Source organism: Scophthalmus maximus, chromosome 7, assembly GCF_022379125.1.
Source record: "Scophthalmus maximus strain ysfricsl-2021 chromosome 7, ASM2237912v1, whole genome shotgun sequence".
Classification (NCBI taxonomy): domain Eukaryota; kingdom Metazoa; phylum Chordata; class Actinopteri; order Pleuronectiformes; family Scophthalmidae; genus Scophthalmus; species Scophthalmus maximus.
The window spans coordinates 20710639-20738146 of record NC_061521.1 but is presented as its reverse complement, the minus strand read 5'-3'; the positions used below and the strand labels follow the sequence as shown (position 1 = coordinate 20738146).

The following is a 27508-nucleotide window of genomic DNA, read 5'->3' as shown; positions in this document are numbered from 1 at the left end:
TATTTACAGCAAGCATCTCTGGGAGCTGAGGTACAAATCACAAAAGTCCATAGTTATAGATTCTAACTCGGAACAACATTTGACCGTGTACGCTCTTTCCCACATTTTCTGTCTGCACCTAGTGTAAACTATCAAATAAGGGCGACGGCAAAAAAATCTTGAGAAAAAGCAAATATGCACGGCACAGTTGTTGCTATTTGGCTCCGAACCCCTGGTGTGGCTTTGCATGAATTTGCTGTGAAGAGCGAGAGAAGACAGTTGATAGGAACCATTAAAACAGAGGATCTGAACTCGGGAGTCAAACAAACATAAAGTTGATACTTCACAGATTGAATTGTCAGTTGATGGGGGTAAAATGGATTGTGTTTCATGCTTTTCATGCTCAAACATTCCCTGCAATGTAAGCTTGTTTGTCTATTTATTTAAATGCTATAAGATCTATTACAAAGAGTACATAGTTAGATTGGTGCTATAAACCAGTCTAAATCACAGTGACGACAAGACATTACTACTTACTGTGTACAGCTCATTTAGGACCTTCATTAAGTCTTCCTGGAGTTGAAAGGCTATTTCCTTGCTCTGCAAAAGAAATACAAAAGGGGAAAAAAATGAGGTCCAACAATGAAATATACATGATTTTTCCCAGACAAAAATTATAACTACCCCTGTCAAACCAAAACAACAGTGTGTCAGTACTGTCTGCAATGCTTAAGCTCCATCAGAAACACTGCGGTAACCACTTTTAGCAAATGCAGTATTTACTGTATATTAGGTTACATGCGAGTGTGCACAGTGACCGGACGTTTGCCCCGTGAACCAGAAGAGGACACGACAGAAGTGGAGTGCATTTATCATCCCGGGTCAAATAAAAGTGTTCCTGAGTGAAGGTGGTATCAGTGTCGAAAAAAAAGCTTTTCCGCTCCGATCGTAGAGCGCAGCTCGAGTTTCACTGTCCACATGCTTGACATATTATCCAGCTTTTATAGCTGAATGTGAAAGATTTCGACTGAATATGTTAACTCAATCAGTCGTGCCACATCGCTGACTCAGGAACACAATCACACACACACGCCCACATTAATGCGTCTCACGGTTGTGGGATAGAGTTTAACACTGATGCGGTGATGGAGTCGGCGGGGCTTTCACTATTAATTTAACTGTGGAGCTCCCATATTTCCTTACCAATGACTCATATACTGTATCACATGTTCATGAGATTATGAGTCATGAGAGTGATTTTTTCGATCCCTCCACTACAGTCGATAACACACGCTGCTAACCTGGAAGAGGTTAGGACGTTGGCCTGTACTCCGGGTTTCTCTCTTTAAACCAATTTTCCTCAGACAAATTTCATTCTGGGAGCCGCTCATAGTCGGGGGTTTCTGAGGAGGCATTGAACCACCTTGTGCAGTTTACTTCTGGTCAAGGATCTATCTGCAATTCCTCCAGCGGTGGATGTGAGCAGTTGTAAAAGCAATAGACCTCTTGAAGGAAGATAGTCCATCAACTCGATAGGAAGGAGTGTTGTGTTGCCCTCTTTATTGATTTGATCTAAAGCACAGAAATGCATAACTTTGTTGTTTCATACTTATCTTACTGGCAAAACTCAAGCAATAGCTGTGGCTGGTCATCATTCTGGTTTCCTTGAAGTCTAAAAAACGGGGTACCACAAGGTTCAATACTAGGTCCTATCTTATTCACAATGTACATAAGTTACCTGGGCTCAATAACGACTATAATCTTAAATTCATTACTATGGTGACGACAAAGTAACAAGTATCTGCATGCATTGGCTGTTCATCACCCGTTTTCAAGAAATGCACAAACAAAAAATTCCATTCAGACAAAAACATTGAACAATGTATGGGATTTCCTGACTTAAGATCAGTTGAGTCTCTCATGCTCTGTTGCTTTACACGCCTGAGGACTCATGTGGGTGTTGGCTACAGGTAAGAGGCTCTACTGTGTTCACACACACACACACACACACACACACACACACACACACACACACACACACACACACACACACACACACACACACACACACACACACACACACACACACACACACACACACACACACACACACACACACACACACACACACACACACACCTCTTTGAGTTCACAGGCATGTTCATCCTGACACAAAGTCACTCAAATTTTCAGCGCTGAAAGAATTCTGCTGAACTGTGAACATGTAACAGACTGGGACAGCAACAATAATGGGAATGTTTGAATGCAAAAGTGCTCTCTCTCACTCCACTTCTTCACAAGTCACTTATAGGTACGGCTGACCAATGATGTCCAAGCATGTGAATAAACCGTAAAGAGGATTAGACTCTCAGTTACTAGCTGCCAGGCCGGTGTCTGAAATTAGAGTGTCGTGCTGCTGAGCGACCCGGCAGATCAGTGACATCTTTCCAACACCACCTGGCCTGTCACCTCCCCGACTTGTAGCACTTTCCTAATCAGAAGACAAACACACTGTAAGCCCGGATATCCGGAGCTTTACAAGAACCAACCTTGGCAACTGGCAACCTCAGGAATGTTTGAGAGTGGAGTGTAGATAAGGGAGCAACAGAAAGGTCTTGAATCTTTTGGTAAATTATAATACGATCTAGTCCTTTGGTTTGTAGTAGACCCTTAATTATATCTAGCAAAATATGACTGTACCATACTAAAAGTAAACTGCCTATTAATTAAAGAGGGAATTCTTGCATATCAAAAAGGTTGTGAAGACACAGGCCTTCCCCTGTGGGAAAATCCATTAGCGACTGTCAGTTCAGGGGAGACAGAACCTCTGACTGTCTGTCAGATCTAACGCTCGTCAGCTCTTCCCCATTGAGAAGGCTGGGAAGTGATCCAGAGCTCAATGAAAAGCCTTCTCAGGGATCACATGAGCAGTGTGTGTGTGTGTGTGTGTGTGTGTGTGTGTGTGTGTGTGTGTGTGTGTGTGTGTGTGTGTGTGTGTGTGTGTGTGTGTGTAAAGACTGAGATGAAAGTAAATAGGCATTACATTCAAGACATGTTTGAAGTGCTTTCACCAGAAAATCTACACATTACATAATGGCTTTAAAGAACTCTTAGATAATCTCACTTTTCAAACTGCTTGCTAAATGTAACACACACACACACACACACACACACACACACACACACACACACACACACACACACACACACACACACACACACACACACACACACACACACACACACACACACACACACACACACACACACACACACACACACACACACACCTCAATTTACAAGCAATAACAGTTATTTACCAAACGCCGAGTTGTCAAATGGATGTCGCTGATTTAATGTGCACAACTTGCCCCTTTTCATTTCAAAAGAATCTAAGTTGGGGGGTTTCCAATTCGGTCTAATTCATTAAAAGGTTCCTACAAATGAGTTCCCCCTTTTAAGCTTAAGACCGTCCATATTCCAACGGCATTAGAAAGATGAGACAACCCTGGAGAGAGGAAACCAAGTCTGCAGGGAGTGGTGGGTTTTATGTTGTCACTGAAATTAATCATGATAAAGAAATGGCAGTTGTCCTGTTTTGCTGTGTGTGTGTGTGTGTGCGAGTGTGTGTAAAAGATATGACAGGGTGTCAGTGAGCCAACGTGCACTATGCTGGGCCTCTAAAACGGAGTCGGTTAAATGGAAGTCACCCATTGCCCATTTATTATTTACACGTGTGTTTTTCCTACCATGACATGTCAAAATGTCTGCTGTGAAAGAGGCTTATTGTCACATGAAGTCTAGTATCCAGCGCATGCATTGCCTTTGGAGAAGTTCAAAACCGCATCGAGCTTCGGGAAATCCACCTTGTAGCTGGGGCCACGGAACGCGGCTTCCATAAATAAAACACAGCCGAGTAAAACAAAGAGCTGGTTGTATGAATAATGAAAAATGTGATAAGATCTGTCCAAGCATAAAGAAAGAGAGAGGGGTCCACCGCTCGACTCTCGCATTCAAACGAACCAGGAAAAAAAAACAAAAAAAACAAAGAAGTCAAAATGATGTGTTTTCAAAGGAATCTGTGGCGGTAGTTGCTTCAAAAAGTGACCACAAGGCAACACTGGAGAAATAAAAACCCATGCCAGGCGACAAACGGATCTACTGGAGGATGTTGACGAAGACACCGGGGCCAGTCTGGGGTCCGTCCCCGCTGCTCTGACTCCCAGCGTGAGAGCAGAACATACAGGGAAATAAAAACACAGGTCTTTGATGTGCCGGAAGGATGACAACAGGGCAGCTGTCCCGTGGACGCTGCGAGGGAGCCCGTGAAACGTGCGGGACGTCTCACGGCTGTTTGTGCCCCGTTACTGGAGCTCTGCTGAGATCAAAGGCTCGCAGGCTTTAATTAGAGGCCGAGCGCGTCCCAGGTCTGAACTGAACCGGGACCTCCCACCGGGCGGCAGTTTGTCCTCACAGTGTCACCTGGAACCCACCGAGAAACTGCATTAGAAAAACTTTGAAAAGGGACAACTACTCCACTCGGGACACAACCCAATCTCAGATAAATACACAAAAAAACGTTCTTAACTTAATTCTTCTCGCATCTTCGTCGCAGATCTGAACAGACGGACCCCAGACCCACTTCCTTTTGCCGTTCCCCCTTAAGACTTAAGCCAATGAAACGGGATGATCTCAAGATTTTGTGTTGAGGAGTAAGGGGACAATACAATTATCTGAAGATAAGAGCAGACTCTAGGGCCATCACACTGCCCCCCAGCTAAGACCACTAGTACGCTGGTGTAATCCGGACGATTTGGCCAAATGGAAAGATTTTAAATCGATGTAACTCGATTCACCAGCACAGTCTTTATTAGATAATTGTCAACATCAAAATTCAGATTTGGATAAATCAAACCAAAAGGACATTATGCCAAGTTCAGACTACATGACTTTCAGAGTCATCGGATCTATGAGCAGATCAGCGGTTCACACTATGCGCCTTGTTGTCTTGTGATCAGGAAGTCTTGCAGTCATTGTGAGTTCATACTACTCGACCGACTGGCGACAGGCAATAAAACACTACAATGATCTTACACCGGGAGAAACCCCAGACTATGCGGTAGATCTGCGCTCCGATTGGCTGTAGTTGTCGCCGATCTGTCTAGATATTCGGCCAGCTATGAATCTAGTTGGAGGCGGCAATGTGTCTACGAGCCTCTCCAATCACGCGTTTGAAGAGTTCACGCAATTGGCAACTGACGATGGAATGCCGATTTGGCTCCAGTTTGGGGCTTTAATCTGTGAGTTCCAAGATTCATTAGAAAAAAGGATCTCTTCAGATATCTCCAGTGACTATTGGAACAAAGAAATGAATCCATGGGAGGATAGTGAACCGAGTTTGATCAATATCTTCTCTTGATACATGTAAGTTTGGGAAGGTGAGACGAGGACTACCAACTCAAATCCTGGTGAGAGTTGAAAGGACATAACAGGATACTTGACGTGGATTATCTATGTGGCGAGGTTCTCAGGGACAGGATACATGTTGGGTTTGTGGTTAATCAATGGCTGACCATTTTCATATGTTTTAAGGATGCCCACCAATTCATTTATTTTGGCAGGAGATTGTCAAAGAAAAAAGAAAAAAATATTTTGGAATGGGAACTGACAGCTGTTATCATCTCACTGTCTCTTATAAATCATACTGTCTATATGATATCTGGGCAAAATACCGGACTAACGCGGACGACTGGATTGCAATTGTCAATGAAATGCATCGTTTGGAGATATGGACCTTTTACTGAAGACTAACAAAATAAAAAATACTGGAAAAATGGACTGCGTGTATGTTCTATGGAATGAAACCCGCTGTTATTGTAACTGTAAAACTAGTTGTGTGCCTACTAAATAGAGATTTTAAAAATTGTCTATCATAATAATCAGTTTCTGTTTCACATCAGGCCTCATTAGTAGAACCATGAGTCTTTAAGAAGTATCAAAGGGTAATGACTGCAGCAGCTTCCTGTTTGTATGTTGGGGGGGGGGGGGGGGGATGAGAAAATCTGACGAAATTACGACCATCGTGAGTCGGTTCTTTGAAAATTGATCAAACTTGAAAGGTCACTTTTTTTGAATCTGAGACATCAATGCCCTGGAAAAGAAAGCAACAAAGAGACGAGAGGGAGAGATATAAAAAGTCACAAAGGCACTCCCCTCTGAAGAAAAGCCACTTTGTAATTTAGGCCTGTGGCGAGTTCATGTGACTCCTGCAGCATAGGAGCTCATAATCTGTGAGGGAGTAGTCGTCTTTGTGGTGGAGGAGGAGGCAAGCTGGGGCCCGGTTTGGGTCGTGAAGCCACAGTTCAGATGGGAGAGTGAAGGCATACTGATCGCAAACTGCGGTGATGAAGGTTCCTTTGCGATACTCTAATTCACAAAAAACTAAACCACAGGAGCCCGGCATCAAACACAAAGCTCAATATGTATACTGTATATGCCCTGCGTATCATGCAACTAAATATACTTCTTTGTCAAATGAATGGGTTGATTGGAAGTGACAGGCCGTTAATATAACGCGAGTGACTGGAGACGCTGCCGCCTGAACTGACCGCTATGAAAAATCTGGATTGTGTTTGTGGTGAGTTTTAACTTGAACTGTTTTGTTGATCAAAGAAAAAAGTCACTGTTGACCTTTTCCAGTAGAGGTCAAACATCAGTGCATCAGTACAAACGTCAGGATGTGAAGGGGTGAAACGGAGAAATGTGTCTGCGTTTGAAAATGGGTCTTGGTTTGGGTCAACACAGTCTCCCCCCTCACCTTCTTGAGTAGCCGCGTGGAGTCCTCGCTGATCTGCATGAACCTCATGATGACGTTGTTGAGGTAGATGTCACTCAGGGTGGCGTGGTCCTTGCTCTCCCTCCTCACCTGGTTCAGCAGCAGATACCAGCAGTTGACCGGTGACAGCAGGTTCTGGTCTTTCCTAAAAAATAAAAAGACCGCAGAAAAACAGGTCAGGTCTCACGTCAGCTTCCATGTGGTAAAATGAATAACCTGGTGCCCTTACAATTAGACAGAATAAGCACCAGTCAGAATAAGAGAAGTGGTTATGTAGGATCTTTGAATACATTTTTTTTAGCAATCTTCTGTTAAGTTACATGTGTGCTGAATTAATAAACAAGTACACAGTAGTAGTTGTGCAGTATTCCAGAGATAGCAGGCCTGTATACAAATAGCTGTATGTGTTTATTGTTATCTTCAGTTTATATCAACATGTCCACATCCACGTCAATGTCTCAGCCCTAATATCTTTAGGCAATATTTGTAATTATCATAAGGGGATTGGGACACCTCCGCGACAAGCAGGATGTCTATGGGCAGCTCCAGCGCACCGGGCTCCGCCAGAGGAAGACGGATGCATCCTCATCGCCCTCCCTTGGTGTTGAATGTCCCATATATTGTTGGTTCTAGGGCCTTAAGAAAAAACTCTGCATATATTTCGAGGACTACACGGTTCAGTTGGAAATAATTTGTATCGCTGACATTTCTGGGTCAGTGCTCATGCAGTGCTCCGAGCCAAGCTGACTTCCTGCAACCAAGGAGCCCCGTGTGCCACGGGCTTTAAATACACGTAGTGGAGTGAAGCTGCGGAAGACGTGGATGTATTTAAAGTTAAGCTGAAAAGTGGAATTACGTATGAACTGTGACAGCAGAAGACAAACAAGGATGGGGAGAGAAGTCGTAGTAAAAGGGGGAAAGATGGAAATCTGAGTGCTACAGAGCTAAAGAGTAAAATAAAAAAAAAGCCAGGGAGTCGTTTCCTGTGCAGCGTGCCGGCTGCTTCCAAGCTAACTGTAGGACATTGTCCAGGCCAGAGCAGGCTGGGGCCCAGTATTAACACTGGCCTGCAGGCTGACTTCCTGTGGGTTAATCTATAACATTCCTCCTGCCTTCTAAAAGGCAACACAGAACACGAGTGTGTGTGTGTGTGTGTGTGTGTGTGTGTGTGTGTGTGTGTGTGTGTGTGTGTGTGTGTGTGTGTGTGTGTGTGTGTGCGTGCGCGCGCGCGCGCTTGGGAGAGGTTTAAGGTTGGGTCGTGGGTCAAGTCTTGCAGGAACCATATGGAGACTCTCCTCTGCTCCGCACTCACACAGTCAGTCTGCACAGACAGGCAGCACTTGTCAACGCAACAGGTGACGTTCAATTGAACCCGGCCCTGAACTGGCCTTCCGTAACTGGCATCACATCTGCTGCAAGAGCAACAACAAAAAAAAAGAAGACACGAAGCGTTTCTCCGAATGAATGACTGATGCAACCATTCGAACGGGCGGAGAGGTTCCCGGAGACTCTGCAAAAACAGGAAAGACAAGCGACATTTGATAAAGGCAGAGCCGAGCGGGCCGACATGGAAAACATCCGAGAGTCGTTTGTCAAAGACACCAGGAAAAAAAAAAAAAAAAAGTGGATGAAAAAAAAAACTGATTTAGCTAAAAGCAGAGTGATGTACTGGTGCCACATGCCCGGGCTGCAGGACACGTGCAGAGGAAGAGAAAGCGGGGAAGAAGAAAAAAAGAGAGAATAAGCGAAGTGGTCCCAGAGCTGCAGCAGCAGGACTTCTGGACAGCATCTCACACGGTGTCAGAGAGAAATTACCATGAATCCTCTCTGAATTATGGATCAGCAGAGTGCAATGCTTCCGTTCTGTGGCACTGAATCTATACGTGAAGAGTGCACGTGTGTCCGCATGTGTACGCGTTTATTAATTCATGCTTTTGCGTGTGCGGATGCATAATATCCAGGTGGCCGCTGACACGATGAGTCTCGACCTTTTTTTTTTTTTAAATTATGGGGGGAAAAAGGCAGAAATGACAGCAGCAGGATCTGAAGAGGGAACTTGAGTTTCCCGACCAATCCTCTTTGCTTAAATTTTTTGTAACCTCATTTACGAAGCAGAGCAGGAGACATCTCTATGAGAATTCTGAGCTAATTCAACACCAGAACGAAACTGACACAGGTCAGTTAGTCACTCAAAAGACAGCCTACAAACAATAAATCGAATAAGATCTACGAATGACCCAGAATTCCTTTCAGACAGTCCAAGAATAAAAGCAGAACTCGCAGCATTGGTTAAATTCAAACTTTGGTTTGGAGAAAGATCAGGTGAAATCACAGATGCACTTGAGACTTCCCACGAAACACATTAACAGTTCCTTTAAGCACCTTAGTGGGCTGACCTACTAAATCAAACTGGAGGCTTGCAGTGAAGGGAAAGAGAGGAAAGAGGACGGAGCGAGAAAACAAGGCCCGACGCAGAAGGCCACGAGGACGAAATAACCTCCGGGAGGTGCTTACCCCCACATAATGACAGGAAAATCTCTCAATGGCATAATTTCCCCCCCCTCGGCCAAGGGCAGGAACTGGGTCACGCATGACTCACAGACAGATACTCTGACCCCCCCCCCCCCCCCCGAGGGGCTCAAACACAGGTAGGGAGCGGAAAACGCAAACGTCCAAGCGAGGCAGGGAGACCGAGATGAGTGAAAAAAGAACTCATTAGCAATTTACAGCTTTCTATTAATGTGTACGTGTGTGTGTGTGTGTGTGTGTGTGTGTGTGTGTGTGTGTGTGTGTGTGTGTGTGTGTGTGTGTGTGTGTGTGTATGTGTGTGTGTCAACATACTCGTGCGGTAGCAGGATGCCGACAATGAGGGACAACTGCCACTTGAGTATGCGGGGGTATTGAAACGGGAGCCCTTATCAGCAGCCGTGGCAAAACGACAAAGTCCTCTAGTACCTTGCTGATAGCATCTTTCATTAATGAACCATGGTGGCAGGGCAGCCTTTGTAGCTGCAGTACACTGACTGACGTTCACATGCAATGGAACACGCTGGCAAAGCGATGTGATCAGCACGGATCCTAATTGGACCGATCCCGTGATGTAAAGGACGGTTGAACGATGGAAGATTTAAAGGCACGCAAAAATAATTTCAACAGTTTCAACCGGGACTAAGTTTGAACACAAATGGGGTTAAAACTTATGTCAAATGAGAATCTCACTCTCCCTGACTGCAGCACTTTGTACGCCTCCTCATCCCCACAAACAAAGAGAGGAAGTCCTTTCGCCGAAAATCTAATTCTGGATAAAAGCACCTGTTAAAAAGCTCCCGTCTTTGGCTTTGGTAGTATAAATAATGCAATGATTCCTCGGCTCACAATCTCCCAGTCCCTCCTTGAGCAAACGTTGCATAATACAGTATATGGCTGTGCATGTGCGTGTGTGTGTGTGTGTTTGTTCTGCAATCAGCCACTGAAAAACAAAAGGACAAGGCAGACGGGACTGGGAATGGCTCTCCCGCAACACACGGTCGCTGCCGCCCGGACACTGTTGGAGGCCGTGTTCATTTGTTTTCCTCACAGGAAGAGGACAGAGAAGCAGAGACGGAGAGTATCAGAATGTGCTTGCAGCTGTTTAAAAAAGTCTAGACTAGACTACGATTCTCAGCAGGTAAAGGAAACGTGCACAGAACTGACAGCAGTTGCTTCTGACTGTGGCAGAGATACTTGTGTAGCAAAGCAGAAAAGAAATGCACCTGTTGCATTGTAATGTCATAAGTATCCCTGTGTGGTTTCCTCAAAATCTGTATTCTTATTATCATTAAAAACTTGGTAGAGCTGCAGTAATAATTCAAAAGTGCAATTATTCTTCTAAAAAAAAATAATGTCTTTCCAAATTGGCTAATTTTAAAAAAGAGGCAACATTATATACAGTTCATATAATTGCACATAAATGTGAGTCTGCCAGATGTAGTCATGCTGGCTAGTTTTCATCTGCGGCCCCTGGATGTGGTGTGCGAGAGAATTGTGGATTTGGAATCGTGAACTGGAAACTGCATGTCATACATAAATTAATAATAAGTGATTAGAGTTTCAACTGAAAGAAAGACATCTCGTCTACTTGTCGTCACATTAGTGGATTTAAGACTGCAGCTCCGTTGACAGGGACCGCAGTGGCTCCCTTCTGAACGCAGCTCGTCGTGATTCATTTTCCAACTTTGCTCCTCATTTTGATGCGTCTTGAGCATTTTGCCACTCCGCCATGCTGACCTGTCCTGTGACAAGCTGGCCCAAAGTCTTTGGACAGAATAGAAAACTCTTTTTCACACCACAGTTGAGTCAGTCCAATGAAAACAACCCGGAGAATATGGAGAGCACAGAAGCCTTACTGTATACGCCCGTTATTTATGTGAATACAAAAATATAGGCCACATGATTTAAAACCCACAGGAGGGTCTTTAATGTTATTCAGACGTCTCGTATTTACTCTGAAAATATGCTCCTATGCACTTGCCAAATGTTTACCATGTGAACGAAGTGACCAGACTGTACATCACGCGATGAAAACCACAGAGCGCCGTGCCAGAGTCCTCTCACCAGTTGGACACATGGGCACACAGCTGCTAGAGCCATCGGGGCTTCAGACAGAGAGTGGGGGCTATTTGCAGCCGGCGCGGACAAACGCACATTTTATTTTTGTTCCCCCACCACAAATTCAAAAAATATGCAAATGTGTGCTTTTTAACTCTCCCTGTGTAATAAGGCCAAAAAAGTACAGCAGGCTTATAACTGAGGGACCTCGAAAAAGGCTCCAGGACAAAGTGATGCATGGTGAAGATGGACAGATGCGAGGGAGGGAAAAGGAAGAGAAAGATGGAGAGAGAGGGGGGGGGGGAAGTATCTTTTTATTTGTATGTTTTCTTTATCTTATATTATCTATGATATCCACAGACAGCTTTACTGAGTACTGGCCAGAACCAAAGAATCAAAAAGCATCAAATATCAGAAGTTGGTGTAGAGTCTTGTTTACTCTACTCGTTTACTACGTCATAACTTTGCTAATTTAGATGGCAATTTGGTTTCGTTCATAATCAATATTTGGTTCATTGGATTGCAGAGAAGGGTTTGTATCCGAGAGTTAGAGAAAGAAAAATTTCCCACCACCAAGCATCCTTTCTGTCTTAGCTCACTGAATTTGAATATGAAACAAAGATTGATATCGCTCATCACCACAATAGACCCATTAGAACTCATTGATGTTAAATTTCCATCTGGCTTTAATGTTCAGAAACATTCTGGATCTGAAAGACTATTCTCTGGTTCATAAATTAACTGATAAGCGATTATAAACAAGGCAGCGTTTCCTCCTCACTTGTACTGCTGGTGATCCTTGGTGCTGCGAGTCTTTGCCATGAAGCGCTCGGCCAGTTTCTCCAGGTTTCTCGAGTATTCCATCTCTATCTCCGCCTTTTTCCTGAAGAAGTCCTGGAGGTCCTGCAGCAGCTGGACCCTCACCTCCGTCTGCTGGTCCAGACATTTTTGCTGCTCCACCAACTGGGCCCGGATCTCTGAAAGGAAAGCGAAACACAAACACGGGTCAGGATGAAGCCAGACGTTGAAAGGTGAAAATGAGGTTTGTACTTTTTACATCATGTGGTAAGATCAAATCTGTAGAACCTGGAGGTTAACTTGGTAGAAATATAGTGAAGTGAACTGGGCCTCTTTGAAGTAATATTCCATCTTTTACTCAGCATATAAAACACAAACATGCAGAAAGAATCCTAACTAGACAAAATTCAAGATTTTTGATCATCATCATTTGAGATCATGTCAAAGTTTGTCTAACTCATAGACATTACCTAATAAGAAACAATGATAAATTTGACAATCACCATCGCTTAATCGTATAAATTGGATTAAGAATCAACAAGATGAGTTGTTGCATTACAGCACATGTACATGTCAGAACAACAAAATAGCAGCTTATTATCCCTTAGTTACGGGTCGGCTGAAAGCTTGTGGAGATGTGATGGAGGCCCCAGGTGTTTCATTAAGACTGAAAATAATGGAACCTGATTCCCATCACACCCAGATGTAAGGCACAGCGCAGAAACACACACACACACACACACACACACACGCACACACGTACACGCGACTGTGACCGAAAACACAAGCCACTTGAGGAAGCAGAGGAGCGACAGCAGGTCTCGCTTAAACAAGTTGCGAGTGCAGGTAAATTACCCTCTGGGGTCCTTTCTGGGGAATCACGCCCGTCGGATTGCCCCATCATTCACACTCAACAGGACAACGGGGATCTTGCACACTCATGCATTGCATACACACTGGCACACGCAGGTTGTTTCATCGGTGTCTGGTTAAGGCCGTGGTATAATGGATTTTTTTCCTAATGGAAGGTAGCCCGGGCAGAGGAAACAGAGTAATGGAGGTGATTCAGAGTCCCACGGACACCGACGGGGAGGGGCGCAGGGTGGTCCTGGATATTAAAGGCAGAAAACACTAAAGCTGCAACATGCATCGCAATTTATTTTTACAACCCACTGGACTAGTTGTCACTATAAAAGGCAACACGTTGCCCGTTTCTCGGCACGCCGACGAAATACGGAAATGTATTTTTGTGGCACTGTTGTCCTGGAAACACCATGACAAAGGACTGTCAGCGCGGGAAAAAAAATTCCAATTTCCAATTCCAATTAGAAGCTCATTGTCACTCGAACAACACTTTGTCTAATAGTGTAAATGATTCTCTGACTCGAGTGTGGGGTTGAATCGCTCATTTGACTTTTTCCGCTAATAAATCCATGTATATGACATAACATAGGATTTTGCACCGTCACCCTGGGACACTGAATACTGTAGACATAATTAATTATGAATTTGTTTCAGTCTGATCCCACAGTTACCATAGCTGCCATGTCCCTTTGACACGCACGTTAGAGTCAATAAATTTCACGTTTTTTCATTCTCTAAAATGAGGTTATATTTTCAAAAACTGGAGCTGATAATTAAACATGGCTCTTTTAGGGATTTATCACCTTTTTTTAAAAAGTAAAAACTCGCTGCAGGTCAAGAATATAAGCAGTGCTTTAAATGTTTATGCCTTAAAATCTTAAAACAAAATGCTTACTAAGTGATAAAATAGAGACTCAGAATATGATTTAGTTTTGAAAATTGTCCCGTTAAGTGTCCGTCAGCACCTCACAGGAGCGGTCCACTTGTGCCAAAAAAAATACTTTGTATGTTTCTGTTGGGAATAGAGCAAATTAGACACAGATTATTTTTCCTCCTCTAATGAGTATTACTTCTGCTTTCCAATTTACGTAATTTGCTTGCGGAGCACTCCGTCACTGTGATTTACAGCGGTTATCGCTTTTTCATGTGTAGTTGTTCCAATAGTCGTCTACCTCCCTGTGTTTGGCAACAGCACTCGCTCTAACCGCCTCGCGAGCTGCAAAGACAATTTCAGCCTGAGATTCTTATCTTTTGTAGTCGACGTCACCTGGAACTAGGGACTAAACTCACCCTGAGCAAAGGGAACAACAGAAAAGGACATTGCTTTGCCAAGAGTTTCGAGAAGGTCCAACCCGCTGCCTAATGAATACTCGCGTTAATATGTGCACTGAAACATTAATGAGTATTTGACAAGACAGTTGGACGGCAACAAATGCCTTTGCAAAAACAAAAGCCAAAATATACAGGAGTCTTTAAACCCACCATTAACATCTCAGTATGTCAGGCTACTTAATGGACAATCAACTGCTGACTCAATCAGAAGGCTTCCAGTCAAAGAGAGTGTGTGTGTGTGCGCGCGCGTGCACGTGTCCTTAATGCAGTAATCAAATCAACAATAGGCCCCGCCCCCAATTCATCAGCATTAAATCTTCCCGCGATCTTGATGAATTAGTGATTTACATCAGGCCCGTTAGAAAAAAACTGTCGATTACTTTATGCATTTCCAAAGAGCAGCTCCTTCTGTCTGCTGGCACATAAGGAAATAAAGCACTTAAGAGACAGATGGGACGCAGGGGAGGTTGTGTCTCTGCAATACTAAATTTAAATGAAAGCTTATCACAGAATGGTTTAACACTCAAACACAGCGAATCACGAACATTAAAGTAGAGGCTCGTTTGAGATAAACAATATCGCCATGGAGACCACCGATGAGCACGAAGAAAACCGGTGGGTCATAAATGTGACTGCACTAAAATCCACTCTGCCTTATTTTTTTTTTTCAATGGATGAGTAAAGCTCGCAACTGCGTCCATCTCCGGAGGATCTGGGGAATTACAACAGCGCAACCGTGGCACTGACACAAAGGAGCGTACTGGATCATTTAACACAATTACATTCTTGACTGCACGTGGAAACTCATTAAATCGTTCATTTTTCCAAGTCAAACATTGGCCGGAGAAGCTGCGGCACCGCGTTGAAGTTCGAGGGGCGCAATGCTCAACGACATCCACGTGTCAGGGGAAATTAAAGGTGTGACATTAGATCACACTTTGCAAAATGCAAGTTTTAGTTCAAGAAAAGTCAGTTGATGAAGTCAAACCAGGGCCACGACCACGCACAAGGCAGACGATGTCTCATTTTGGCCTTCCTTCTGCACTTAGCCGTTTTTTTTTCAACTCCAAAATAACTTTTTTCATAGCTGCTTATCCGTATGCCGTATGCAGCAATGAATAAGTGGGTTTGAGGACAGCCAAACAGTTCCCTTTGATCGTACTCGTGCTTCATCTGAATCCCCTGCTGCCGACAACATCAGCTGTCTGACTGGTTTTCTTGCTATAATAACACAACCAATAGAGAGTGGCGCATGGGACCTTTCACTTGGTTTAAATCAAATTAGGTTGACGATGTTTTAATTAGCCCACTGTAATTCTAAGTAGTTTTTTTTTCTGAAGTCGGATCCATATTGCTGTCATTGCGAGTGTTCCTCTACTATTACATGGTGCATTCCTGCTGTTATGAGGTCATCTGTATGGTAAACATGTGTAGAGGTTTCTATTCCAAAGGATTAGAGTGTGGGGAGGGACATCAAGGGGGGGGGGGGGGATGGTGAGAGCACCTGAGCACCGAGTTAAGGAATGGATCTACAGAGAGAAACAGCAGCGAATGTTGCAGAAGAATAATGTAACAGTCTGTCAGTCATTTTCCTCTCTCGATGCATCTAAAGAGCAAGGGAACAGACTGACAAAGCTCCACGGGCTTTCATGACCATATTCAGGTACATGTTGACGTGCGGGCTGGCAGAATTAAAACGCGGCCTGTAGAGCTGTCAGCAACAAATCCAGCTGACTGATGGACATCCAGTCAATGTGGCCCAGAATGCGCATGATATCAACAATGACAGAGGACTCTTTTGGTCTTTGCGGCCGATCAGTTTGGACCAAAGCCCTTTTGTTCCGGCACTGGATGTTTTCCAACTGCTCCTTTGGAGGCTACATCACGTACTTGCCACAACCCCCGTTGCTGGCGGAAAATATGTCCAAAGTTGCATACGGGCTCCCGATCTGCCAGATAGGCCCGTTCTATTGTCAAAGAAACTGCGGCGTAAGCAGGATGGGTACTGACCCACAATGATGACCTCCAGGGAGAGAAACTGGGCTTCGGTAAAAACAACTCACCCACTGTGACAGGGCCAGAGAGATGCGTGTTTTTTCTGTCTCTCTTGAACTCAACAACATGTTTTCTCCCCCCCCCCCATGCTCTCAATTAACTTTTCTATGAATCAATCTATCCAAAAAAGCTTACGTTGCACTTGCTCAGTGCAGCTCCGTGTTCCATAAAAGATCATACGCTCTCAAGAGTTTCCACAGTTTCTCCAAGTTGATGACAGTCTTCACCGACAGCTATCTGGGACATGCCGTGCCACATCACTCCCAGCAGCAGTGGCTCAGCAGCAGCAGCACCTGAAATAGCAGCGGAGGCCTGGGGAGGGACGATACAGGAGGTTGCCCGGCCCCCCGCCATCTGCTTCAGATCTAAAGTTTGGGACTAGGGGGAGTTGTCTGTGCCTCTTCTGGAGGCTGGATACAAGACAGGATAAATACCATCAGAGGTAATTACGAAATGGCCAATCAGATGTTAACGGAGCACAAGCTTTCAATTACAGATGGAGGGGGGGGGGGGGGGGGGGGTCACATGCCAGGAACAGCTGAGTATCAACAGTATGTCTCTTTCTGACATTTTTTTTTGAGTATTGTGATAATCAAACAAGGCCCTACTGCCATACTTAATTATAGCAGAGCTATCAGTCATGCTATTGCATCTTTGATAAAAGCACGGCATATGGTAAAAATTATTCAAAAGTAGTTTCCCCGGAGCAATTAGATTGGAAAAAGATGTGCCTACCACGTTGCTAATTTCCAGTGAGCATGAATCACTGTTCATCGACTTGTTTTTTATGTGGAGTCGTAACCAGGGATCTGTTGTTTGGTGCGGTTTACCTTGTAACATCTGCAACATTTTTGTTGGCGTTTGAAAAAACAAACATTCCTGCATGTGAAGACTGTCCTCTTACACATTAATGTGCCAGGGCAACAGAGAAGTCTTTGAATAATCAATGCTAATAATGACACAAGGCCGTGATTAGATCAGATATGAAAGAGAACAAGGATTCAGGAAAGATCCCAGATAGGAATGTGGAAGATTTTAGGTCAGAATGGTGCCTAAGGCAACACATGGCACACACCCGTGGCAATGGAGCCACCGGGCTCCTTTAGTTACATGTTCGTACCCAGATGTAAAATTCACCACTGTAAGCACGCTGAACCTCTCGGCCATCCACCTCTCTCCTCCCAAACCTGAAGCTCTCTCTGCCCTCTCGCTTCCAAAACGTTAATGACAGGCAGATGGATGGGAACTTAAGGCCCGGGTTCATGGAACATGTGGAATGGCCATGCTAGGCCCCGGACCAGATGAGGAGAGCGAGACACTTGAAGGACTGCTACGCCAGGCACGGACAAGAGAGTCATGTGACGGATGGAGGTAGATGGTGGCTTTGAGGGAGGCTAGAAAGGGTTACTGTAAATGATGAAAATGAGTAACACAAACGTAACAAGGAATCTTCTAGAAGCACCAAGTGCCATGATGTCAACATATGGTTTAAATTTTGTACCCTCTTTTAGTGCAATAAAAAAAAACATTCTTGTTGTTATTGTTGTCGTCATCATCAGCGCAAATGCCGTCAGTCTGATATACTGAACTGTACTGGCATCCAAAGCCTCTGATGGATTGAGCCCAAGTCTGCTCAAGTCTCCCAGTTGGGGGTTTGTTTCTCCGTTTCACATCCTGACTCATTAGGGCCAACGGGTCGTGACACAGAGAGTCACATACAATACACTCGCGTAAAACATTTTTCAAGGACAAAAGCTGAAGGGGGTCACATGATGGCAGGCCTGTGGAGGAGGACTTGCGAAATGACTCAATGATGTTGTTGGGATGAGTAAGACATCCCTCATGTGCTTGGTATGCCAGACTTTGCTGGACCCTGCCACCCCCTCTGTCTTACATCTGGGCGTGACCACTGGAGTGTGTCACCGATTCCTGTTCTTGTAATCTCAGATTACCTCACTACTGAGATAATAACACTGCTCTGCAGGTCTGTTTACCAACATCTGTCATACCAGCCGTGTCTGTGATAAAGCATATAGGATAAAGCATAACTGAATTTCTTGGTTGAAATAAAGCTGTCTGCCACGGTCACATTTCGTCTGAACTAATACAGACCCGCCAAGGAGGCTGAGCCGATTCTCTCGAAACACACAGAGCACAGCCAAACTACACACAACACACTGCCAGCCTCGCTAAAGCATTTTATTTAACATATTACAGAACTGGCGAATTGGGCCCCATTACAACATCTGACAGACGTGTTGGCAGCTTCCAGACCACAGAGAGAGGCTTCCAATGGACGTACTGCAGGCTACCGCGATCCAGGGAACGACTGGTCGTTCAGAGTGGAAAAGTGCGTGGCCCCGTAATCCCCTGCCTCTTTCGAACGCCGTGAGCCGAACCAACTTCCTTGATGATCCAATAGTATGCCTCCGCTCATGTGAAGTGACTTACAAGAGGTATGATTTACAGAAGCGTATGTGCAGTGGCAACACACACACACACACCCCCCCCCCCCCCCCCCGCTCCATCTCTCTCGTCAAGCCAACAACAATACAAACAGGAAACGCAGTGGTTGCCGTGACTTATTTTTGCTCTTCAGGTTCCTTCCTGCACTTGGGAGTTTTTAATAGTCAGATTCAGAAACAGCTCAGCCAACCGCAACTAACTGTTCAAACGTTGGACGCGAATCGTTGGGACGATTCTAGCTGAGCAAAATAAACATTGAGGTACTCAGTGAGGTAATATTTAATAGTGTCATTTCAATAACTGCAATGTAATAATCTCCGTCGATTAGATTCAGCTCTGCCAATCGCATGTGGGCCAGAAAGCCACGGTTGCCAGGGCAACAGCCCCCACAAATGAGGAGCCCACGGTGAGCAGGGGAGAGATCAATCACAGCTGACGTGGCGGTGGCCGGCGAGGACCAACATTTTGATCCAAACAAAATAGGAGCGAGGAGCTGAATGCTGGGATAAGTAAGCACACTTTAGAGTCGGGCCTGTTTGTCCAGCTGCTGTTTGACATCTACACCCTCTTGTTTGATCTGGACACAAGTCTGATGTGTTTGGTGCAGCTGAAACATGTGTAGCTGAATGTGTGTCTCTTCCAGTGTGTGCGTAGGTTTGCTCCTGTGTATTAAGATGCTTTCGGAAACAACCGATAAAGTCCAGATATTTTCCCAGAACTTCTCTGGAAGGGGCTCTATGCGAGAACGCAAATGTCCGCAAATGTTGCCCCGGACATTTTCCGGCAACTTCTCCCGCCAGCCCGCTATGAAAATTTTCCATAGAATGCCCGAGTGAGCCCGTCTGAAAATCCGCAGGAAAATCTCGTCGCGACATTGAGCGGCGAGCGGCGCGCCAGGCGCCCGCCCCTCGCCCGAATGTTCCGGAAGTGTGGCTGCTGCTGCTGTGAACGCGTCCGACTCGCGCACGTCTCCTGCTGCCTTATTCATATGCGAACCGCGGCCTCCGAGAAACATCTCCAAGAGGTTCGCAGGTTGCTCATTTGAGGTGGACCACAGCCACGGTCAGCTGAGATTCACAGAGAAGAACGGAACAAAGCGAATCTTCTCAATCCAATTCTCTAATGTAATCCACCTCTCCCCTGTTCATCCGTATGTTCTAAACACTCAAATACACCCCAAAAACACTAACGCAAACATGTCCTTCACAAATACAAGGACCACAGCTATTCTAAAGGAATTAACGGATTATGACACATTTTAACTTTTGACATGTTTGACATAACTCTTTGATAAGTTCCTTCGTGCTGCAGAATCTGTTTCATAAAGTTTTGCTTCTTATTTTTTTTTGTGGCTCTGACTCTGGGTCACTTTCGGAATCCTTCTGTAACCGCTGTGGATCAAAGCGGACCACTGGCTGCGAACTTTTCAAAAGACACCTTTTAAGCCTACAGGGGAAGAGAATTTGACCCTCGCACATTTTCATCAGAGTAACCAGAACAGAAAGAGACCCCCCCCCCCCCCCCCAAAAAAAATGACGAGCTCTGCTTCGCTTTCATGCTTTCGTGCTGAGGACGATGAAAAAATGTGGGCGAGTAACGCTACGGACAGGAAGTGGTTACATCTGTGTGGCTCGGCATCAGAGGAAAGGGAAATCTGAGAGAAACGAATTGATCTCTCTCCCTCCGTCTCTTGGCCAGACCTCACCGACTTTTTTTCCCATTCATCTCCAGACCGTACCCAGCTGCTCTGTCTGTTGCCCTGAAGGGACCAGTGTGGGCGCTTTGTGCGAGAAAGAAAAGACAGAGGAAGGAGAAAAGAAAGACACAGTGATAATCTGTATACTTTAAACGAGCCCAGGCAAAAGCCCTCAGCCTGTTTTAATTCGAGAGGCGAGCACATACACTGGAGTTTAGAGGAGGACCCTGGGCCCGTAGCATCTCCATGTCCGATGTGCAAACTACTCCTATTTTTCTCCTAAAGAAAAATGACACCTCCCCTTGCACCTGGCCTGCCTGGGTGCTTTTGTTTGGGGATATTAGTGATGGGGGGGGGGGATAAAGGAGCTAAAGCTCGTGTGTCAAGGCAGCCAGTCGCCTTCTCATTATCAGAAAAGCTAACCTCGGGCTCAAAGACTTGGCCGGGCAGGCCCACCGCCCTTACAGTTGGGATGTTTGTTTGGAGTAACAATACTACGAAAATTCTGCGGTGGGACAGCTGAAGAGATAAATGCCTGCTTAAAAAAAGGAGAAAGAAAGGGTGTCGCACGAGAAACATCTGGAACCGGGGGCCCACGGGCTTTCGTCTACACGCATATTTTTCTTCCCCCCTCGCGGCAAACCAATGGAAACTGCAGCAGCACGCTGGCGTGGCCTTGAAGAATACAAAACTCTGAAAGATGAACCTAAAGTATGGAGTAGCAGTTATGTGGCCTGCGGTGATAAGTGGTTGAAGGAGGGGCTGTTTCCAGGAGAATGTGGAAATATTCCCTCCTTGTGGGCCCCAAGGAGACAGGAAGGAGAGACGGAGACCGAGAGAGCATGTAAATGAATGAACACACACTGTTGCTCCTCACCCATACACCTGCACACACTCTCCCCACACACTCTCCCCACACACACACACTAACACACACACACACACACACACACACACACACACACACACACACACACACACACACACACACACACACACACACACACACACACACACACACACACACACACACACACACACACACACACACACACACACACACACACACACACACAAATGACGGCTCCGTCATTTAAACGTCCCTAACTCAGTTCTCGTGCGTCTCCTGACCTCTGTTCTCCACTCGTCTCCCAACACTGCACACTGGACAGTTTGGTCTCAGCTCAGGCTTTGTCCGCGGCCTCTGGCGGCGCCGAGAGCTGCCCGGGTCTCGCAGTGCGTACGTCTCTATTTTAAAAAAGGCGCTGTTCCGTAGCGCGTCATCCCGCAGAGCGACGTGGAGACACCAGAGCCGGGCAGGGACTCTGTGGCCTGGAGCCAGCCGGAGCCGCTGCCAGTTTTGGGCTGACGACGTGTTCCCACTGTCGGGACACTGTGGCACCGCGGGGTCAGAGGGAAAGTATAGAGGGGAAGAGAGAGATGACTGTGCGCAGCAGTAGCTGAGTCGTCGCCGACAGCGCCGGGCCACCCAACCGACATGAAACCAAAAGGGAAGTAGAACGCACTTGGTAACTCAGTCATAGAGTCAGACGTAGAGCAGCATCTTAATTCGATGTGACAACCTCTCGCTTTTGATGCAGTGCAGTGCACAGCAATTGCCGGAGCCAAGAATAGCCGCGTTTTTCGTGTTTAAAGCACAGTGGTGTGTGAGAGCGAGAGTTGGGTATGTGCTCATTAAACTTTCTTTAAACTGTGACCCAGTGAAAAACTGTATTATATCATTAAAGAACACGAACCTCAAGGCATTTAGAGTCCAGGGTTTTGTCTGAGGCTTCATTTAAACTACTACAACTTCCTTTTAAAACAGCATTTTAAAACGGAAGCATTCTCAGTCCATACATACATCTCAACGTTTGCATATCGCCACTACAATGCAGCCCCGGAGTTTTCTGGGATTGAAAGGAAAGACGTAATAATGGGGAGCGCGGCCCGAGACCTGGCAGCAGATCCAGCCGATATGAGCAAAGCACAAAGCAAGCAAACGATGAAGGACGCCATTCAAGGGACTGAGAGGCGACTGTGTTATGATTGAATGCCTGCTACCATCGAGGTTAGAAGAGTCCGCTGGCTCAGGAGCTCAGAGAAGTCTCACAGATGTCTCTGCTAAAGCCCCCCATTCCCTTTTATTACGCCCGGCGTCTCCGTAAACACCTGCCTCTACGTGGCTCTGGCAATTCTACACACATTACCACAGCAGCGAACGCGGGGAAGCACACCTCTGGGCTATTTTTTTCATTCTCCATCGCTGGCTCAAATATTTCATCTTTCCACTTGACGAAAACAAATACCAGCGCAAAGATTTCCCTGTGATTAGCCTAATCCATCTTTTTATGACTCCAATAAAAGATCAGTAGATGAAGGGAGGCTGTATGTGTGTGTACTTCAAAAATATGGTAATGCGGGAACAGCGTCTGACAAACACAAACAACTCGAGTTGTTGGCAGCAAATAATGAGCGAGCGGCTTGCGGTTGGTGCATTAATCAAGGTATGCGCTTTTGTAACAGCCTGCGTTATCACAGTGTAAAAACCGGGGTCATCTGGTGATTTTTGATTTCATAATCACACAGCTAACTGATTCAAGTTTTGACCTAATGATGGAGTGAGATTAGCGTCAAGGAATCGTCCAAGAGTCGGTAGGATCCATCCACTCGGCCCCATCGATGCGTGTACAAAATTTCACGGCGATCCTCCCAATGGCCGTTGACACATTGCAGTCTGACTCATCGGCAAACGGGGAGCCATGCGGGCAGCATGGCTGATAAAAACGATATCTCGGAATTGGTCTGCACTGCAACGTTTACTACTGTATATTGACTCAGTCACATTTCCTTGTGACTGAACGTTAACGCGTGGAGCCGCTTTCCTCCAAAAGGTCATAAGTCAGTGTGAAGTGATTGAAAAGTAAATCATTGCCAAACACAAAGTGCATGTGGTTGTCGGGAGGGAGGAGATCCACCTCCACTGATGTGTCGTTTGATTCCTTCTCATTTCTGCCTGTGGTCGGGGCCGTGATTGACACCTTCAGAAGAGCAAAGAGGCCAGCCTGTGTGTGTGTGTGTGTGTGTGTGTGTGTGTGTGTGTCTCAGACAGGAGGAGCAACCTCAAACTTGCACAGCAGAGCATATTATGGCTTACATTAGAGCGGGGTGCACAAATACTGTGAATTCAAAGCAAAACCCCACATGGGAAACATCAGCCATTCCTTCATAATTTGTACTGTATCCGCTAAACAGCAAAGGAAAATATCATTCTCCGCTCATGTGTTTTTTTTTCTTTTCGTTGCGGACCACTGCTCGCTGGGCTCCGCCCCTCGCCCCGCCACAAAAAAGCAGCACCTCGCAGGATGTGCGGTCTCTGGTCCTTTAATAGGGTTATGCCAGCGGAGGAGCTGGAGGGACCGCGGAGGGAACAACCCTACCATTGAAGACAAGGCCTGTAATTCCAGAGGCATGGACATGTGCTGCAAGCCTGTCGGGGAGCAACAGAGAAGGGGAGGCAGAAATGGTGCGAGGCCGGTTATTAGTTCAAAAAGTGTTCCAAAGGAGGGATGAGGACCAGCGGCAACTTTGGAAAAAACTCACAGACAAAAAGGAAGTGAGTTGCACTTTGTTGTAGAGACCACTGCAGACAGTCTACCCTAAGATAAGTCCTTTCGTGATTCCTTAAAGTGACAACGATTATAATGGGAATGCAAGTACAGTGAAACATCGTGCGGAGCAATTTTCAATGGACAGAGAGTTTTGGGGAGAGAGTTCAACCGAAAGTCAGCAGGACTGCACATGTCAGCGTTCAATTCACAACAAACAGCGGAGTCTCTCTCTCGATTGCGCAGAAAAGGTTTCCATCTGTTTCCCTCTTTTAAACTCATCTGTAAATCTTAAGTTTGCCTTGACCGACTTGCTGTCCTTTTCTTCCCCCCTCGGTCTCCCACTTCAAACAAAAGTTTTTAGAGTACATCCCAAAATGAAATGTTCTTTAAAAAGTGTTTTCTGACAAAGCCTCAGAAAAACACTTTTCGAACGTGCAATCGGCTCCAGGCCCCTATTCAAATCTTCCAAATGGCGAGTTTGACGAGAAAAGGCTACGTTCGAGGTCAAAGACTGTGGATAACTGGATGGACAACTTATCTCCAAAGGCGCAGCTGGCTGAGACGAAGCACGCACACACCATGCACAAACACATGCCCATTCAGGCCCCTCTACAAATACTTTTACAAACTCCATTGTGTCTACACACAAGCAGTATTGATTACAGCATAGACTCCCAAGTAGCACAGAGCATCCCTGTGTGCAAGGCTTGGGAGTATTAATTGGCTGTATTAGTGTTTGTTTAGTGATGTACTCTGTGTGTACAAATGTGTGTGTGTGTGTGTCATTCATCTTTCGGCACACTCCCATCTGTCATCTGTCCGTGTAAATAAGCCATGGGAGGTTTTTGCGCTCCGCGATTCACACTTCATCCCCGTAATTTAGACGTTTGTGTAGCGTTGAGGGGCTGAAAACTTTGAACAAAAAGCAGAAACTTCCCCCCAAACTCCTCTGAGGAAACAGTCCATCTCTTCCCACCTGGTACTCAGGAGCTGTGACAGCTGAAACAATCCACTCCTGGAGACGGCTTCAGGCTCGTGTTAACATATTCACTTTGGAGAATGCAGACTCTGAGCTCTGGCAGCAAAGGACGGGGCGGTTTCAGAGTTGTCTTTCAACAGCGCTAAAACATACAATCTTCAATTTAGATTCTTTTGTTATTGAGATAACAATGAGGAAAATGGGTGCAATAGAAAAAAAAAATTCCCCTGAAAACAAAAAACAGATTTGTCCAATTGCACTTCATTAACCCTCAACAGAAATGTAAGTTTTTATCTATGCTCTAATCTGTTCATGGTGCCGAATGAATCACCTCAGTGAATCTCTGAACACTGAAAAGCTTGGTGCTTTGATTTTTTTATTGAATGTCATAAAACAAAATATTCTCACCTGACTTAAGTACTAGTCTGAACTCTATTCCTACATTGGTTCCCAGGGAGGTTACTTGAGTTACATGGTCCAATCTGTGCAGGGTAAAGGCAGCTCGAACACCTGACGTATCGGGACAGCTAATGTCCCGTGAGAAGAATGAGAGAGCTGAAGTCCGATTAAGTTCAGCGTTTTCTGAAGCTTTTTGGAGGGCTTTGGCGCTGTGGTGACTTGGTGGGGGGGTAATAATATACATTTCCACATTTTGGACCATCGTCAATTCAATATTTTACGAAAACACGACACGGGTTGAGTCATCAAGTCTGCATCCGATAGAACACCTTTGGGGTGTGATAGAACAGTAGAGTGGCGGCATGAATGTGCAGCTGACAAATCTGCAGCGATGAATTGATGCAAACACGTAAACGTGGACCAGAAACTAAAAGGAGAGTTTCCAACATCTTGTGGAATCAATGCCACAAAGAACTGAGGCTGATTTAAGAAAAAATACTCCTCGGTTTTAGTATGGTGGTGTTCCTAATCAAGTCCTTGGTGAGCATTGATATACTTCATGCAAGCTGCTTTCAAACAAGCACTGAAATTCGGATATTCGAGAATATAATACAGCAGGAAGATCCACACATGAATGTTCTGGAAATGTTCCTGCTGCTGTGAACGCGTCTGAAGGGCAACAGTGACAGAGCAACCGTTGCGTCCAAACTAACCCAGACCTGATCATGAGACTCTGCAATATATGACGTCTACAGAAGACCACCTGATGCTGCGGACACCTCAACTCAATCTGAATGTCAGTAAAACATCAGTATGACGCCTTCAGTCTGGCCTGTCACAGGCAAAGGATTGAGGGCACAGGGGTTGGGGCTCAAAGGGGCACGTCGGGGGTTAAGAGTAATGAGGCGCATCATGGATGGGTGAGCTAAAGCTGGGATTGAAGATTGCGGATAGAGAATTAAGGGCAGGTGGAGGATCGTCTGGATGGGGGGGATGCCCAAGAGCAGTGGGTTCAGAGAGAGAGGAATCTTGAGAAAATGACTCCACTTCTCACTTGATTTATAACGTCAGTAAACATCTTCCTGAGGAGTGTGTGCGCCCAATTGCTCGTTCCAAGTCTTCTTCAATACAGCATGATGTCCATTTTGTAAATGATGGTCCCATTTAGAGTAAAACAGACGATAAAGCACTGTGTGCATTGGGGTGTGTGACTGGCAGCTGCTCGGTCCAATGCTGCAAAAAAAGCCAACGTGGCGCTGGTCAACATGTGAAACTCGAGGCTCCAAAACGGCAGTTCACAAACCGACGGATGACGTCACCGGTGGGTCGCCACTTGGTTCCCTAGAACCAAACACAGTTCTTTTGTGGTGGGTCTTTTCCTACGGCCACAGGAAAACAGAAAATGTTGCCGAGAGCCAAACTTCAAAGCAGAAGCATAATCTAAAATCAAAGAGATACAATTATGCTGATGTGACGGAGTTTCAACCCAATATGCACACATGCATTTTTAATGCCTGTTTGAGGGCTGGCCTCTGATTTAAGGGCTAATCAGAGACCAGTTTAAATTTCCCCCAAAATAATAAGTAGAATTTGAATCTTCTTTGATTTGCAACTGATCAAACTGACAGGCCGAAGCACAATTCAAAAGAAAGAGGGAATCGAAAGCTGCACCAGGAGATTTGAAAGTTTTTTCACTCTCACTCTGATGCAACAACATCTGGGAAGCCAAAGCGGCACCGCAAGGGGCATAGTAATGAGGCTGCCTCGATCGGGACGGCTCGCCGCAGTGCAGACCAGTTTGGTGGTTCAAACTGAGGCGCGGATAAATATTTGCTCCACATTCCTCGTGCCAAGATCCAACTTAGAGATCCTCACCTGACAAAAGGAATCTTGAGAAGAGGAGGGGG

The 27508-nt window shown here is 45.5% G+C and overlaps 1 protein-coding gene across 7 annotated transcripts in view; it reads right to left on the bottom strand.

Moving 5' to 3' along the window:
- Positions 1-27508, bottom strand: part of srgap1a (SLIT-ROBO Rho GTPase activating protein 1a) — a 73161-nt gene that overhangs the window by 33535 nt on the left and 12118 nt on the right. For all 7 annotated transcript variants that reach the window (XM_035642607.2, XM_035642608.2, XM_035642609.2 and 4 more), the window contains exons 2-4: positions 12183-12378; positions 6797-6959; positions 517-579 (exon numbers count right to left, since the gene is read on the bottom strand). In XM_035642607.2, coding sequence (XP_035498500.1) covers positions 517-579; positions 6797-6959; positions 12183-12378 — 422 coding nt within the window. The remainder of the gene's footprint in view (positions 1-516; positions 580-6796; positions 6960-12182; positions 12379-27508) is intronic.